This window comes from Amphibalanus amphitrite, unplaced genomic scaffold (assembly GCF_019059575.1).
Source record: "Amphibalanus amphitrite isolate SeventyFive unplaced genomic scaffold, NRLGWU_Aamphi_draft 000444F_arrow, whole genome shotgun sequence".
NCBI classification, from domain to species: Eukaryota; Metazoa; Arthropoda; class Thecostraca; order Balanomorpha; family Balanidae; genus Amphibalanus; species Amphibalanus amphitrite.
In genome coordinates, this window is record NW_024881938.1 from 1 (window position 1) to 13,964 (window position 13,964).

The 13,964-nt window shown below is 49.5% G+C and overlaps 1 protein-coding gene across 2 annotated transcripts; it reads left to right on the forward strand.

Annotated features, from left to right (window-relative positions):
- The first annotated feature begins 8,095 nt into the window (after positions 1-8,095).
- On the forward strand, positions 8,096-13,519 carry LOC122391560. Of its 2 annotated transcripts, XM_043385603.1 has the most exons (3): positions 8,096-8,436; positions 9,165-9,339; positions 12,538-13,200. In XM_043385603.1, the coding sequence occupies exons 1-3, from the start codon at positions 8,275-8,277 to the stop codon at positions 12,552-12,554; spliced, it is 354 nt and encodes a 117-aa protein (XP_043241538.1). In that variant the 5' UTR covers positions 8,096-8,274; the 3' UTR covers positions 12,555-13,200. The 2 variants fall into 2 exon arrangements, with proteins under 2 accessions (XP_043241538.1, XP_043241537.1); XM_043385602.1 differs by having other exon boundaries at positions 8,096-9,339; positions 12,538-13,519.
- The last annotated feature ends 445 nt before the right edge of the window (positions 13,520-13,964 follow it).

The window sequence follows — 13,964 nt, forward strand, 5'->3', positions numbered from 1 at the left end:
TCTCTCTCTCTCTCTCTCTCTCTCTCTCTCTCTCTCTCTCTCTCTCTCTCTCTCTCTCTCTCTCTCTCTCTCTCTCTCATCTCTCTCTCTCTCGAATCCGTCCTGTGCAGCCGACCCGGAGGGAAAATGCGTGTTCTGGTGCAGTGATGGATCATCGGGCCGTCGAACCTCGTCATCTTGTGCTGATGCATCGAACGTTGTGGAATGTTATAGGGGGTGGCCCACGATTGCTGACGGGTAAAACGAGCGTGCGGTTCGGTGGGAAACGTTTTTGCTACACAGGCTAAAGGCGCACACTCACATGATGTTGCTATCTCAATTCAATTGATAAGTATAACACTTTTACCTGACATAAAAAGTCAAAGCGCCAAAAGTCAATACCTAAGTACCTACACTTCTTGTTGATCGTTTTCACCTTCGGTCTTTTGAGAGCGTTTTAGGACGTGGAACGACTAAAGCGGATGATATTCGGCTGAGCTGAGTCGATAACTGGTGTGCTGCAGCCGTTTACCGAGCCTCGTGGGAGAGCCACGTCCCGTCGATTCATGAGTTCAGTCTGCCTGCTGCCGCACTCCGGATGGTCGGCACCTAGTTATAGCTCAGTAGCGACTGAGACGCCGAGCAATGACGGACGAAAATTAATAGCATCACTCATGCTGCAATGCAGGCGCGTACATACATACCTAGTATTTTTGGCCAGGGAGGAGGGGGGAGGAGGAATCCCGGGGCCTCCATTCTATAGAGGGCCTCCTCTCTAACCCTCGCCCGCACATGCCATTTTCCCATCCTGTAACGCACATGGGGGGGGGGGGGGTTGCCACCCCCGCGCCATTTCGTTCCTGTTGGAGATAGAGCTTAGCGGTAAGACCAAAAAGATTCTTTGGGAAGAGACGAATCCAATGATACCCAGTTATACCTTCTCAGGTCAGTCATTGACCTTCCAGGTCAGGTCAAACTAAAAAATGTTGCTGTTTTGGGTCACCGTTGAATATCAAGTGCGCTACTTATCAAATACCGATGACGATGCTGTTTTCTGGTGCCAAGCCAGCTAGCAACTCCTTGTCACACTACCCGACCAAATTTTTTTGCTGCTGAGGTCATTTCAGGTCAAGTTAGGTCAAGGTCAATTATATGTGTTTGTATGTGTGTGTGTGTCTGTGTGTATACTGATGTGTGCACCGATTGTTTTTGGGTCCATATTACATGAAATCATGATCTGAGAAGCTTTTACAAAAAATGCAGTAAAAAACTTCACAAAAAGTAAATTCAGCTTGCCTAAAACGCAATTATCTTAGATGACCTAGGTTGACCTTGACCCTGACCTTGACCCCTGTACCTACATCGTCGAACAACATGTTCCATGATAGGTGGGAGGTAAGACTGGCAAAAAAAGGCCGAAATCAGGGTGTCAAAAGCTCACAAGGCCCATGGCAAACGCAAGATGTTGAGAATTGGCCATTTGGGTCATGACATGACCTGAAAAACAAGGTCATATCTCCGAAACGAAAAATCACAGAAACTTGAAATTGTAAGTGGACATCAAGAAAGGATAGAGGAGCAGCTATGCGAAAAATCAGCCTTCTAGGTCTAAAAATGTTGAGTGCAGAGCATAAAGACTACCGGGGGGGGGGGGTGGCACCCCCCCCCCCCATGTGCGGGCGAGGGCTAAAGGGGCTTCCTCTCTACAGGGGGCCCCCTCTCTAAAGAAGGCCTCCTCTCTACAGAGGTCCATCTCTACAGAGGGCCTCCTTTCTACGGAGGGCCTCCTCTCCAAAGGGGCCTCCTCTCTTCAGAGGGCCTCCTATACCTTCAGAGGACCTCCTATCTCCTAAGGAGTCAGAGGGGTCCTAGCGGTCAGACACAAATACTTGCGCTTATTCACAGGAGGCCCCAGGTAGTAAAAAGGACCCTAGCTGTCAGGCTGGTCAGAAGGCCCCGATTGTCCTGAAGTGTTTTTTTCCTTGAATTTCGTTCGCCTCCGACGTTATTTTGGCAAACGTGGGCCTTCCGCCCGTGTGGGCCTTGAAAACCCCAAGGGAGACGCTCCGTCCGCCCCCCCCCCCCTTGGGTACGTCCCTGATGCAATGCCGTCGTGAAGAAAGACTCAGCCGTCGGAATGCCAGCGGAGAACAAAGTCGCAGCATTTCCGACAGCCAGCACCAAACTTATACTTGTAGCGCCATCTGTGGGACGCTGCTTAGATTAGCCGCCCCGTACGACGTAGATGTCGCCAGTGTACCTACGCAAAACGTCGCCACAGCATTTAGCTGGGGCTTACGTGACAAAAGATCGTAAGACAAAAGATCGTATGGAAAAAGATGGTAGGAAAATGATCGTAAGATAAAGATCGTATGTTGTAAAAGATCGTACGACAAAAGATCGTAAGCAAAATATCGTAAAGCAATTGATCGTATGAAAAAGATCGTAGGAAAGTGATCGTAAGATGAAGATCGTATGTCGCAAAAGATCGTACGACTAAAGATCGTATGCAAAGGATCGTAAAGCAAAAGATCATATGAAAAACATCGTAGGAAAATGATCGTAAGATATATATCGTATGTCGTAAAAGATCGTACGACCAAAGATCGTAAGCAAAAGATCGTAAAGCAATGGATCGTATGAAAAAGATCGTAGGAAAACGAGGGTATGATAAAGATCGTATACTGTAAAAGATCGTAACGTTAAGTTCGTAAAGTAAATAATCGTATAGAATAGTGTTGTAGGTAAATGATTGTCAGGGCATATTTTAAGGATTTTTCACTGCGTCCCAAAGGTGTCATAGGGCACATGCTTCGATCGGAAAGGGCACATTGCAAGCGAAATAGTAGGTATATAATGCAAGCGCGATAATGTACAGGGTGTCCCCAAAAAATGTACCTCATTTGAAAATAAGATATCTCAGTGTCTGAGCATACAATGAGCCTAAATTTGGTACCATATGAAAGCTCATTCCATAGCATTTTGTTTGATATAAACTATATTACTGTACGTTACGTGACAGCCGAGTGATAACGAAAGAGCAAAACCCTTGCAATTTTGCACTTGAATTACTGCCACAAGTGTTTCTAAATTATGTCATGTGTTATCAAAAGTGTTATCAAATTATGTCAATTATGTTATGTGTCTTATGTTAACTGAAGACATCTCAGAAAATACGCACGTGATGATAGCTATTAGCTATCATATCTTCTATATTATAAATCCTAAATAATCCGCCGTGTGCGACGTAGTCACTTTGTAGCGCTTATTGCGGCGGCGTCCGTTGACCTATGGCCGTGAAATTTTACAGCGATGTGGGCCACCTTTACACGTAGGTCGTATTAAATTTTGGACATGATGGGGCCGGGGGTGCGCCCGCGGCGCGTGCTCGCGCGCCCATAGGGTTAACATTAAAAACGGCAAAAACAGGCTATTGCTCGGGAACGGTAAGAGCTACGGGGGTGAAATTTTCACTGGAAGTCGGACGCGTGCACTCATTTGTCGTATTAAATTTTCGAGGGGGTTGGTTCAGCGGTGTGCACGTGGTGGGGCCGCGACCGGCGCCGAGCAGAGGGCACGTGCTTTAGGCTCAGTTGTTCGCTTAAAAAACTGAGTGGGCCGGCAGGTCATTGACCTTTGACAACGGAGGCCGACACAAGGCACCGCTGGCCAAGGGGATTCACCAGAAAATACAATTAATTTATTTTTGCAACATCTCAGCCGTTTCTGGGCCGATTTAGCTGAAACTTGGACTGTCGCTGGTAGTGTAGGGTAGGGTAGGGTAGGGTAGGGTAGGGTAGGGTAGTGTAGTGTAGTGTAGTGTAGTGTAGTGTAGTGTAGTGTAGGAGTAGGGTAGGGGTAGGGGTAGGGGTAGGGTAGGGTAGGGTAGGGGTAGGGTTGAGTTAGAATAGGGCCTAGGGTAGGGTAGGGTAGGGTAGGGTAGGGTAGGGTAGGGTAGGGTAGGGTAGGGTAGGGTAGCGTAGTGTAGTGTAGTGTAGTGAAGTGTAGTGTAGTGTAGTGTAGTGTAGTGTAGTGTAGTGTAGTGTAGGAGTAGGGTAGGGGTAGGGGTAGGGTAGGGTAGGGTAGGGTAGGGTAGGGTAGGGTAGGGTAGGGTAGGGTAGGGGTAGGGTAGGGGTAGGGTTGAGTTAAAAAAGGGCCTAACATACAAAAGACTTGGACACTCCGCAACTATCGCTATTATATTAAAAACAGCTACCCAAATCTACCCAAATAATACAGCTAAAATACAAGCTACTCACCCAAACTAATGCATCCGTCACATATAATTAATCAAAACATACAGTTATCGCGCAAACCTGTACCTCTAGTATTTTATTAAAGCTAATTTCATGGCAATTAATGCTCCACATCTTTCATTTTGCACAATGGGGCAACTGAGCAAGGAGGAAAGGATTCAAGTTGCAAAATCCTACCCCCAAACCGGCTCTGTGGTGCAAACACAGCGGAAACTAAAGGCCCACTTCAAAACAAACAAACAAAAAAGCTCCTCCCACAAGTGTGCAAAAAGTGTGTGAACACCATCAGCCTCCAATGGCTACAGCAGGACCCTCCACACACTTTCGAGATCAACGATGGTCTGGCTCAACGAGCGCATGGGTGATCGGATCAAATCTCAGCGTGCCAACGTTAGCTGGCCGCCACACTCCCCAGACCTATCGCCCCTTGACTTTTATCTGTGGGGGTTCCTCAAAAGTGTGGTATACGCAAAGAATCCTCAAACTCTGGACCAGCTGAGGAACTCGACCTGGACATACATCCGGAAAATCCCGCTTGAAACATGTGCCCGCGTAGCCCAAGAGTCCTAAAGACGCTCCGCCATGTGTGCCGAGCAAAAGGGAGGACACTTCGAGCGTTAGCACGGCTGAACCTTTAACTGGGATGTGATGCGATGTGTGCTTGTTATGTTAGCAATGCATGAATGAAACCTAGTTTCAATATTTCTAATTGTTTTCTTCTGAGTTGCTGAAAATATCGGCAAAACAATTGAAAGCTTTTTCCCAGGAACACCCGTGGAAATAGTTGAAGAGCGAAATTGCAAGGGTTTTGCTCTTCCGTTATTACTCGGCTGTCACGTAACGTACAGTAAAATAGATTATATCAAACAAAATGCTATGGAATGAGCTTTCATATGGCACCAAATTTAGGATCATTGTATGCTCAGACACTGAGATATCTTCATTTCAAATGAGGTACATTTTTTTGGGACACCCTGTACTGACAGATACATGTGTCATTGTGTACTGTGCTGGTGGAGGGGCAGCAAGCGGGATATTGGGAGCGGGCTGTTGTAATTGCTTTTGGCCAGTATCGAAATTCGTAATTATGGGACGCAGTGGTCCAAATTTCGCGAGGACTACGTCCCAAAGGCAGGGGGCTGCGTCCCAAATGGGACGCAGTCAGTGTGTTAAAATATGCCCTGATGATTGTATAGCAAAAAGCCCGTTAGTAGCAAAATATTCTACGAAAAACTGTCACGTGCGTGTGCTGCTGTGACCTGTGGGGTGCCTCTGTTGGGGTGCTCAAGTCTTATTGGGGGAGCTCAATCTAGCATGTTGGGTGCTGAAGCACCCCAATGATATGCAAATTCAATATTCACCACTCTATATAAAAAAGAAATCAGAGATGTAAAAACTAGAAATATTTATAACGTCATGTTATCCAACAACTTCGAAAATTTTCATGCCCACAATTATATCAAGAAATTCACATTTATGAGTGTGACTACCATGGACTTCGATGCGAGAGCGTGTGGATTTTCAAAAAAAAAAAAAACACATTGGGGCGTCACAGGCATAGATGTGGTGTGCCCCTAACGACTGGGCGCGCCCCCAATGCCAAAGAGGGCCCTCACATTTCACAGTACCAATAATATCGTAGGCACTATTTTTAGTGGGTTATTCATAACGCATCGAAGGCATCGATAAATCAATAAAAATCCTCTAGAGCTTGTTTCAAGATTTGCAATTTGCAATCGTGGTTGCAGAATATCGTCAACATTTTAGGAGCAAAAAGTGGTGCCGCAACCTTTTCCTTTCCAGCCCCCACTCCCTCCCCTACCGGGCGCCGCGAGTTGCATCCCCGAAACCTGGTGAGGAACTTCCGCACTGTCCGCTTAGGTGGTAACGCCCATGCCTATTGCCTAACTATGTAATTTGAGCTCAGTATGACTTGAAATAATAAAAAAGTAGCCGCCTTACTTTAACATAACTGTTTTCTTAATATAAACTCTGCAATGTGAAAAGAAAATGTCCGGTTGAGAAGCTTTCTGCATTGCGCCACCATCAGCTCTCAGCACCATCATCTTGAGAGCCGGTGACGGCATGGCGAGCAGCTTTTCAAAATGCTGTTTCTTTTGAGCTCAGAATACCGGGTGGCCCCAGAAAAACGTTCCCAACTTTAAATCAATATTTCTCAGAAAGTGATAAAGATACAACATTAAAACTTCCAATAGTCAATGAGGCACATGTTGTTAGCCGTTTTCACGACGGTCTCTCCGGCGAATGTACCTGATTTGACCAAAGCTGCATCTAATTTCTTTTACAGCAAATATCTTAATTTTATGAATTTATTTCAGTGTTTTAATCGATGATGCTCTCTGATAATATGACAAAGCAGGCATATAAGCAATTAGTGCAACCCTAACTGATAGCTGCTAAGAGACACACTGAACCTGATTTGACCAAATCTGCACCTAATCTGTACCAGATGTGCACTGTACCGGCCCGTAGGGTAGTGTGGGGTAATTTGAACATATTTTTACGTCTTCTCCATTGTACCAAATTCCAGTTCAACCCTGGATGAAGAAAAACTGCTTCAGTAGCGCAAGTGTCACTTGCTTTCACCATGCAAGCCTCATTTTTGGACGAGCCGAGCATACCTTGAATAGCATAGCCTCACTTCTCCACCAAGTCACGGTGTGTTCAAATTGCCCAACCGTGGGGTAATTTGAACATACTGCCTTTACCTGTCATAAAAACGATAGTCTCGCCAGCACCGATGTTGTTTGACCCATAAACAAATAGGCAGAACAATTCTAAACATACCTTCACTTGAAAAATCAACACAACAGCAAAAATAACAGTTGCAGAGTATCAATATCTGCACGCTGCACACCGGTCAGTTGACAGAATTCGTCCCTTTTCAATTAACAGAACGTCTATCATTTTTGTTCGATAAAAACTCTCCCAACCGTACTACATCTGTTAAAGTGGTGCCAATCGAAACCTGGACATTTGGAGTTCTGATTTTGTCCAATGTCCAATTCGGAATTGGTTGGACAAAGTTAGCAGACTGGACAACATTGGACGATGGCTTGCTACACTTCAGCGCTTTTTATAAAGTAGTCGTGCATAGCATTGATTGGCGAATGGAAAGCTTGTTAAGCTCTCAATATAATGAAAACTTTTCGGCTGGTAAAATTACATGATAAGCAATATAAATGACGGTTTTGAGTGTTGATAGCTGCATAAATTTTCGGACATATTTGGACAAATAGTTGACTTTAACATTTTTGGACGGAAAATCAACAAAAATGCCGGACATTAGACGGATATTAGACGTAAATTTTCTAAAACTGGCATCACTTATCTGCTACTGCCTTGGGTCGAAAATATTGGCAAAAAAAAAACTGGGAGCTTTGTATTTTTCGGAGCTATCCCTGTCTTCATTCAAATTCTCACACTATGTTCAAATTACCCCACGCTAAAAGTTATTTTGCCATTTTAAAAAAACAGGGTTCAAAAGCAAATTTCTTGGATTGAAGGCACTGATTAGGTCATTATACAACAAAAGCCGTTGCGTATTAGGCGCTAGCAATGCAAGATTTTGCGCTGCAATGAAGTTGCAATGACGTGTTGTTAGGCGTTTTTCCTTGCGAAATTGATTTTTTACACTGTGCGTCAACATCTTCATTCCCTGAAACTTTAAACCCCGTTAATATGATAGCCCTTTTAGTTACGATAATTTCTCTCATTGGTCTTATTGTCATGCGACTTATGGATTTTCCGTAATTTTGTGTTATTCACACTATGTTCAAATTGCCCCACATGTTCAAATTACCCCACCCTACCCTACCTGTGACCGACTGTGATGGGCTGACCGGGATCGCCTGCGGCGCCTGGGGGCGCCGGCCGGGCGGACGGAGGGTCAGTGTGTGCTGTGGACTGGTGGAGTGCGGTGCGCCAATACACAACACATGGCGCGGTCGGTAGATTATTGAACTTACAATTCCATCCATGATCTCCTAGTGCAGCAAGAATCCTCAGGGGACGCAAAATGACGGCAGAAGCGGCAGTTGAGCGCCTGACGGAGATGCTGAGTCAGCAAATGGAGACGGCGGCTCGAGACAGGATGGAGGCACGCGAGAGAGAAGAGCGGCTAACAGAGCGCCTTCTGTCTCTGGCTACCTCTACACAAGCCGCCTTACAAGACCGTCAGGTACGTGCTGCTGAAGCAGGTGAGACGGCACAGGGTGCGCGTTTGACTACTAGCTCACTGCCCTCTGCTGCGCTGGCATCGGCCCCGCACCTCGTATCTGGCGCGTCTTTGAGAGAATTTGCCGTCTGGAAAGATAAATATAAGGGCCATTGTAAATTGACACGAATGAGTCAATTATCACACGAGGAGCAAAAGGCTGCACTGATAGCACTACTTGATGATGACTTGATCAGACTGTTGAAGTACTCGTTGGGCGTTGACTTGGATGACGCGAATGTGACGACTGACGTCATAATTCAGCAGATTGGTGACCACTTACGCAAACAGAGAAATGTCATTCTAGACCGACGAGATTTTTTTCAACGGGTTCAAGAGGCTGGAGAATCGTTCAATGATTTTTTGATGGCGATCAAAGAAATTCACGACTTTTGCAATTTCTGTGACCATTGTCAGGACGATCAGCTTCGTGACAAGATAGTTACGGGCATTCGTGATACGATAGTTCTAGAAGAGCTTCTGGCCGATGAATCACTCACGCTGCAAAAGGCAATCAACATATGTCGAGCTCGCGAAAACGCCCAGTGTGGTCGCGATGAACTCCAAAGTCATTATTTGTCCGCTAACCGTGTATCTGCAGCCCAGAGGGGCAAACACGCCCCGGTTAAGAAGTGCGGTTTCTGTGGTGAGGAATGGCACGCTGACCTGGCCGACTGCCAAGCCCGTTCCAGCACCTGCCAGGCCTGCGGACGGCGTGGCCACCTGGCGGTGGCCTGCAGAACCAGCGCTTCATCACGCGGCCGCCAGATGAGAGGGCAGCCGGTGCCCAGCCGGAGCCAATCAGCGGCATCTCAGGGCACTGCAGAGGCGCAGCGAGACCCCTCGAGACGGCGCTCTGGAAGAGAGGTGAGACGATTTGATGATCGTGTGCAGCATCGTGTCATGATATCAGATGTATCAGCAGGCTCCATGCACCGTAAAACGCCTCAGATACAGGCAGGTGTTGAGCACTTGAATGGACATGGTCAATTGTCGTGGACCCCCGACACCGGAGCCGAGTCCACCGTTGTTGGTCCTGAGCATGCGCGTGCGATCGGTGTTGATCTCCGAAATTTGATTCCCTCAAAAGAGAGACTGTTTTCTGCAGATGGAAAGCCCTTGAACTGTCTTGGAATATTCACGGCCACCATCCATATCGGTCAATGCGCCGTTGCAACTGACATATATGTCATCGAAGGTGTGAAGTCTGCCCTTCTGTCATGGTTTCATTCCATTGACTTGCGCATCTTGCCTCCATGCTTTCCCCGGCAAATGCAGTCCGTACAGCAAGGGAGCGCAGACGACGTCAGGCCGGGCCCTACGACTGCGGCAGCAGCGGCGCCGGCTGCGTCGGCGGCGGCTCCGACGACCACATCAGCAGCGGCGCCGGCGCCCAGGTCAGCGGCGACGCTTGCGGCTGCGCCGGCGGCGGCCGGGTCGGCGGCGGCGCGGGCGGCTCCGTCGTCAGCGGCGCCGGCTCCGTCGGCGGCTCCGGCGGCCGCGTCTGCGGCGGCGCCGGCGCCCAGGTCAGCGGTGACGCTTGCGGCTGTGTCGGCGGCGGCTCCGGCGGCCGGGTCGGTGGCGGCGCCGGTGGCCGCGTCGGCGGCGACGCCGGAAGGCGCACCAGCAGTGACTTCGGTGGCGCCAGTAGCAGCAACAGCGACAAAATCCACGACAGCGACCACGGCGCCGGCGCGGATGACTACGCCCGTGAAGAAATCAGCCTCTGCAGTCAGCTCGGCGAAGCTGACGGTTTCTGAGCCAGCCCGCTCTCCAACAGCAACGCAAGACACAGCGCGATTATCTACGATATCCACCAGCGCACACAGCAGACCGACGTGGTCTTCCGACATGGGTGAACCAACACCTCAACAACGAGCGAAACACATGGAAGAAATGAAGGCAGCTTTCCCCAGCGTATTTGACACTTCTACGCTACGCGAGATGACAGGAGGGCCAATGAAGATACACATCAGAGAAGATGCCAAGCCCTTCGCTCTCACAGCAGCTCGGAAGATCCCTTTTGGCTGGAGGGCCAAAGTTAAAGAACAGTTGGACGACCTGGAAGCAAAGTCCATCATCACTCCGGTGCAGGAGCCCACCGAGTGGTGTCATCCAATTGTGGTAGTCCCAAAGAAGGACTCTGAAGAGGTACGAGTCTGTGTTGACCTCACGAAGCTCAACGCACATGTCAAGAGGGGACCACACCCAATTTGCACGCCTCACGAAGCAGTATCTGGCATCAGCAAAGACGCGAAGTACTTCTCGAAGTTCGATGCTAAGCATGGATATTTCCAGATAGCCATCGCTCCTGAAGATCAACACTTCACCACATTCATCACGCCCTGGAAGAGGTACCAGTTTCGGAGAGCTCCTCAAGGCCTGGTCACCAGTGGGGATGAGTATGGACGGCGCGGAGATCAGGCACTGGACGGTGTACCACGCACAAGCAAGGTGGTTGATGATATCCTAGCTCATGACGCTGATTACGACACGCATCTTGCTCACGTGTGGACTATCCTCGAACGCTGCCAAGAACATGGCATCACTCTGAACCCTGCAAAAATGGAATTCGCGGAGCCCCAAGTGGAGTTCTGTGGCTACCGGCTGAGCAAGGAAGGATTCACCCCGGACAACCGCAAGGTGGACGCCATCGGGTCGTTCCCAACGCCGACGAACATCACAGATCTCCGGGGTTTCCTTGGACTGGTGGGACAGCTCAGTGAGTTTTCGCCGTGGATAGCCGACGCCGCTGAACCACTTCGTGATCTCCTCAAGCCGAGCAACGAGTGGCTGTGGACGTCTCAGCACGACGCGGCGTTTGAGAAGGTGAAAAAGGCGCTCGTCTCCCCACCAGTTCTCGCGTTCTTCTCTCCAGGACTGCCAACAGTTCTGCAAACGGATGCCTCTCGACAGCAGGGCCTCGGTTACGTCCTTATGCAGCAGCACGGCACGGAATGGAAAATGATACAATGTGGATCACGATTCCTAACCGACACTGAAAGTAGATATGCTGTGATCGAGCTCGAAATGCTGGCGATAGTGTGGGCTACCAAGAAGTGTCGGCTCTACCTCGCAGGCTGTCCTAACTATACTCTGATCACCGATCACAGGCCATTGATCCCGATCCTAAACTCACGATCACTGAGTGAGATCGAGAACCCCCGTTTGCTACGTCTGCGAGAGAAAATAACAATGTACCAGTTCACAGCGGAGTGGCGTGCTGGGACAGCACTGGCCATCCCTGACGCGCTCTCTCGGGCACCAGTCAGCGACCCCACTCCCGAAGATGAAGAAGATGAAGCTGACGTGAGTCATCATGTCCACCAGATCGTCATGACGACAGTCGGCGCCGTGACAGAGGACGGCACTCGTCTCATGCCGATGCGAGCGGATCCGCTCGAGAAGGTACGTGCCGCGTCTCGCAGAGATGCTGAATATCAAGAACTACGCTCGCTTATCCGTAATGGCTTTCCTGGAACCAAAGGTGAACTGAGCAGTACTATGAGACCGTACTGGGGCGTCCGTGACCGACTCACTGTTGATGACGATCTTATTGTTTGCGGGGCGAGGTTAGTGATACCTCGGGGCCTCAGAGCAGAGGTACTGCAGAGTTTACACGATAGTCACCAGGGCATCAACCGTACAAAAATGAGGGCCAGACAGACCGTTTACTGGCCGAACATAGACAATGATGTGACTAATGTGGTGTCTTCATGTCGTCTTTGCAGGACGTTGTTACCCAGCCAGCAGAAGGAGCCCATGATGACGGAGTCACCACCCACCAGGGTCTTCGAGCGAGTCTCTGTTGATTATTTTCACCATGCAGGCAAGACCTATTTCGTTTACGTTGATCGTTTGTCGAACTGGCCCATTGTCAAGGAATGTCGTACGGAGGCAACATCACGCCAGCTTGTTGGCCTCCTGAGAGAAACGTTTGCCGCAACCGGTGTACCCACTATACTTCGTTCTGACGGCGGTCCCCAGTTTGCGGCTGAAAGGACCCGGGATTTCCTGAAAAGGTGGGGCGTGACACTTGTCTTATCCAGTCCCTATTACCCTCAGAGCAATGGACATGCTGAAGCTGGCGTGAAGTCAGTCAAACGACTGATAATGAAGACGACCCAGCACGGCGAACTGGACTGTGACGAGTTCGCAAGGGGACTTCTCGAGCTACGGAACACCCCTGGCGAGCACGGGCGGTCGCCTGCCCAAATCCTGTTTGGACACCCGCTACAGTCATCAGTCCCGGCTCACCGCAGGGCATTCGCTGTCGAGTGGCAGACGGCCGCTGAGAAGTACGACCGGTCTCGCGCTCACGCAACTGAGTACGTACGTGATCATTACAATAGTACTGCCAAGCCTCTCCCCGCCGTGCGCATCGGCACAACCGTCGATGTGCAGGACTCGCGTACGGGCCAGTGGGACAGGACGGGCATCGTGGTCGGCGTGGGTGATCATCGTGATTATCTCGTAAAGTTGCCCAGTGGTCGTGTATTGTGGCGTAACCGGCGATTTTTGCGCCCCCATCGTCCGCTGTTACCTTGTTCGTTCCGCCCATGTAGCGTTCCGTCGCCGCCTGCACGTGATAGTTCGCCCGCGGAACGTGACGACTCTCGGCTCGTCCGATTCCGCCTCGATGGTGTTGATGCGCCCTCTGTGGCGCCGTGTGCTCCCACTGTCACCTGTGAGCCTGCTCCATTGCGTCGCAGTGAACGTGCGCGCCGTGCTCCAAGTCGCTTGGTTATTAATCCGCGGTTGAAGTCCTATGATTAAGGCACTGTGCCCACGTTGCGGCACTCGCTGTAGTTTTGTTACGTTGGTACGTTTGTGTCCATGTGTATGTGGCGCAGAAACATTTTCTTTTTCTTAAACTTAAACTGTTGTACCAGTGCAGTGTCACAACAATTTGGGGGAGGTGTACCGGCCCGTACCTGTGACCGACTGTGATGGGCTGACCGGGATCGCCTGCGGCGCCTGGGGGCGCCGGCCGGGCGGACGGAGGGTCAGTGTGTGCTGTGGACTGGTGGAGTGCGGTGCGCCAATACACAACACATGCACCAAATGTGTACCAGATGGCCGTCGTGAAAACGGCTAATAGGTCATATATCTCCAACAGATAACGCGATAAATCGTCAGAGTTATAAAACATCTGTAAGTTGAAATTAAAAAGTGAGCTAAACAAAAGATGGTGGTGTGGGCTATTGGACTAGATGGCGATATATAACGTTAACAGTCGACAAACCTCTCTGGAACAGCGGTGAAACATCGTTATTAACTTGTAGAGCGGGGCATGACGTAGGATTCGTGCTGCAGCCGGGATAAACAATGCAAGACGAATTAATGTGCTTATCGTGCCTCTATCTGGTCATGCACTTCTATATTGCACAGTAAATCATTTAGTTTGGCACATTTGGAGCAGTTGAACAATTTTTCATATGCGTGCACCCAGCAGAAAATGACTTCAGGATCCGCCAGTGCGTCAGCACCAG